This window comes from Carlito syrichta, unplaced genomic scaffold (assembly GCF_000164805.1).
Source record: "Carlito syrichta isolate Samal-C Ts95f unplaced genomic scaffold, Tarsius_syrichta-2.0.1 Scaffold130369, whole genome shotgun sequence".
Taxonomy (NCBI): domain Eukaryota; kingdom Metazoa; phylum Chordata; class Mammalia; order Primates; family Tarsiidae; genus Carlito; species Carlito syrichta.
In genome coordinates this window covers 353,023-356,527 of record NW_007074465.1, presented here as the reverse complement: position 1 = coordinate 356,527, position 3,505 = coordinate 353,023, and the positions used below count along the sequence as shown (strand labels likewise).

The 3,505-nt window shown below is 56.2% G+C and overlaps 1 protein-coding gene across 3 annotated transcripts in view; it reads left to right on the top strand.

Annotated features, from left to right (window-relative positions):
• Positions 1-2,521: 2,521 nt before the first annotated feature.
• The window catches only part of MLC1 (megalencephalic leukoencephalopathy with subcortical cysts 1), a 24,553-nt gene continuing 23,569 nt past the window's right edge, over positions 2,522-3,505 (top strand). For all 3 annotated transcript variants that reach the window (XM_008048949.2, XM_008048948.2, XM_008048947.2), the window contains exon 1: positions 2,522-2,711. In XM_008048949.2, the coding sequence (XP_008047140.1) occupies positions 2,535-2,711 (177 nt within the window). In that variant the 5' untranslated portion in view covers positions 2,522-2,534. The remainder of the gene's footprint in view (positions 2,712-3,505) is intronic.

Genomic DNA, 3,505 nt, shown 5'->3' with positions numbered 1-3,505 from the left:
GCACAGTATAATGGCGGCTTCTTCTGGGAACTGAGAGATGAGTCTTTCTCTAACATTGACGAAGCACCAGCTAGTCTTCATCTCAGGCTCCTGGCTGCAAATACACATGGGAGGGACAAAGGTCCCACGACGACTGGCTGTTGGGGGGAGACTTCCGCAGATATGGGAGTGTGCTGCTGAGGGCTGGGCAGCTCAGCAGCTTCCCACTGGGCCATTTGCCATGGCCATTGGCGCCTCTAGGACTGCGCCTAGGACGTCTCGAGGTTCTGGGCTCTTCTGCAGCTACGCACAGGCATCCCACAGGCATCTTGGCCTTGTCAGGTGCAGAGAGAACCTCAGGACCCCGCTGTATACCTGCTCCACCCATCTTCCCATCTCTGTCCTCACTGCTCCGAACAAACGCAGCCACAGCTCTGACGGCAGATTGTGTCGGCTCTTCTAAACTGGTCTAGATTCCTCTGCCGCCACCCTGATGCTGGCCAGTGCCTGCTGTCCCAGCCTGTCCCCACCTGGTGGCTGCTGCAGCTCTGCCCAAACCGCTCCAGTGGTGCACTTCAGAGTCAAAGCCAAGTAATCTCTGTGCCGCCGGCCTGGTCCCAGAGGCCCCACCTGCTCTCTTTCTCCCTGCAGGGTCCTTGCCGCTGCCAGCCTGTAGCCTTTGCTCCAGCCCAGCCGGACTCCCTCCTTGCTTCTGCCGTCTTTGCTCAAAGGCCTCCTCCTCACTGAGGCCTGCCCCTTGGTCTAAATGGCAACCCTCTACTTCCCTCCCCTGACCTCTCTCTCGTAGAGAAAGTCTAGCGTGTTGCCATGGAACAAACTCATTTATTCCGCTTGTGTGCCCCGTCTCCCAGTGGAACGTACACTGCATGTGGGAAGGCCGGTCGCCTGTTCTGTTGCCTCGGCGAGTGTTTGCTCAAGGGCTGCAGCTGTGTGGAAGGTGGGGGGTGGCTCCTTGCGGGCAGAGCGGGAGGAACAATCACTTGTTTGACTTGTTTTGCTGCATGAAAGAACAGGCCTCGTTCTAGAACCTAGGATGTCAGCAAGGATGCATGTCTCAAGTGACTGCTTATGACTCTGGGTACCTGAGGAGTTTGCCCTGCAGCCTGTGGTTCAAAGCAGCTTGTCTGTATTTCTTAGCAGAGAGCAACTTTTGAAAGGCACAAAGATGGTGAAATCCGATTAACGTTTTTCTTCAAACAAAAGAAACACAGAAGGCTTCAACCCGGTTGGACCAATTCCACCAATCCCGTTTATTGCTTTAAAAAACAGTCAATAAAGAAGTTTGGGAGGTTTCTTAATCCAGAATTATTTGTGACTTCTTCAGAGGTTACAGTTTATGAAAATTCCTCTTGCTTGGTTGAGACTAAGGAAGGCAACAGGAAATTCCATGGTCTGAAACTTGATAATTTTGTTCAAGTTTTATGTGGGTTCATGAGTTAAGGAGCTGTTTTTTCAGAAGCTCTGGCTTGAGCCTTTTTACAATGTGCACAAAGAATCTGTCGCTGTAACTGTCAGGGCGCCAGTGTCTCTGGGCGACACATTAGTGTCTTTTTTCTCTGCTTGGAGAGCAGAGATAAAGGGTGCAGCAGGACTGGGCCTGCCGGCCGTTGGGGCTGCCCACACCAAGCGCAGGGGGCGAATTCCCAGCAGTTTGAGGGCCACGCCAGCCACATCAAGTGTGTGGAAGTTCGGGTGACCTTGGGAAGGAGATTCCCACTGTGAGGTCAGATGTGTAAGACCTTGGCGTCAAGGCTGTCTGTTTCAGAACAGGCCTGCTGGGATTCTGGACCTGCCCGGCCCACTTTACATGATTCTCCAAGGCTCGGAGATCTGCGGCCAGCAGCAACCCAGAGGACCTTCCTTCCCTGGCCACCTAAGGCAGCTCCGAGCCGGTGGTTACACAACCACACGGACTGTTTCTAGGATCCCCTTGGTTTGCCCCCTCATTGAGATGCAGGGGCGGCTCTCTTTCCTGGCCAGAGTGCAGTTCTGCTGAGCTTTTGTTCTGTGTGTGAATAGCTCCCGCCGATGCCCCTCACCCAGAGACCAGTGCTCCTGCAGCCGAGCCACAGGCAGGGCAGCTTGCAGCCGTCACACGGTGAGTAGATGTGTATTTTGCAGTCTTGTTGTGTGACCCCGGAGCAGTCCAACGTGCCGTGCGCCCCCATGCCCCGGGTTGGTGAAGGAAGGTGCTCACGGAGGTTGAAAGGCTTTGTACCTGGAAGACCCAGGTCCACCAGGCACGCAAAGCCTAAAATCTCACCTGAACCCGGGCTGTTCAGGCCGGCTGTGCCTGGAGAGTGATTTTCCTCACTTCTAGAATGGAGTGCTTATTTTCCTCTTCAAATTCATAGAACTTCAGTGTGAACATCATTTCTTTGTTAAAAAGGCGTTTCTTGAAAACAACTCTGAAGTTTTTTCATAGTGGTCAGAGTCAGCGATCATTTTGTCACAAATGAGTAGCTGGTGACACATGGCTATAAATGCAGAGCGGCCGCCGTGCCATCCCCGTGCCGTGCCTGTACCTGAGCACCATGACGCAGGAGCAGTTCAGGGAGGAGACCGCCTACGACCGGATGCCCACGCTGGAGCGGGGACGCCAGGACCCCGGGAGCTATGCCCCGGACACGAAGCCGAGTGACCTCCAGCTGTCCAAGAGGTTGCCCCCGTGCTTCAGCTACAAGACATGGGTCTTCTCCGTGCTGATGGGGGTGAGTGCCAGGGTCCCCGGTACCGCCCTTGGCCGGCCTGGGGCCCCAGGTGGGGCAGAGCTGCCTTCCGGCAAGTCCTGCTGCCGTGGCGCCTTGGGGATGCTGCCATGCACGTTTGCTTGTGTCAACTGAAATATATCAGGCAGTGGCTGTGTCCACCCTCCAGGGAGGGCAGTCCAAGGGCCACGCTGAGCCCCCAGGGTCGTGCATCCGCCCAGGGTGGCCTCGGTGAGCCCTGGCCCCTACAGAGGTGGAGGTCGTGTCCCAGGCTCCAGGCTGTCCCTGCAAAGTGAGCAGCTGGCATCCGAGGAGGGCACAGGGCCAGCTAGGAGGGAGCCGGGGATCTGAGGGTGCGGGCCTGGGCTGGTGTGGGGGCAGCACCAGATATCTGACTTCCCTGACATCCTGGGCCATCCTTGCGCTGATATATGGACACTTAGGTAAGGAGCTGCCAGGCCACTGCTGGGCCTTTCTGTGAGCACCCTGGGTTCCACGTGGCCTGGACTGAGGATGCGACGTCAGTGTCTCACAAGGGAGAGTCTTTGATGAGGGCAGGGCCTGCCACTGGCAGGTGCCCGGCGCTTATCACGAGTGACAGCTAGGCAAGGTCTGCTAAGATAGCCGTTTCAAGCCCGCAGAGTCCTGTCTTTTTTTTTTTTTTTTTGAGTTGGAGTCTCACTCTGTCGCCCAGACTGGAGTGCAGTGGCCGCTCCTGGCCACCGCAGCCTCGACCTGCTAGGCTCTGGCGATCCTTCCGCCTCAGCCTTCCAAGTAGCCGGAATTACAGGCACTCG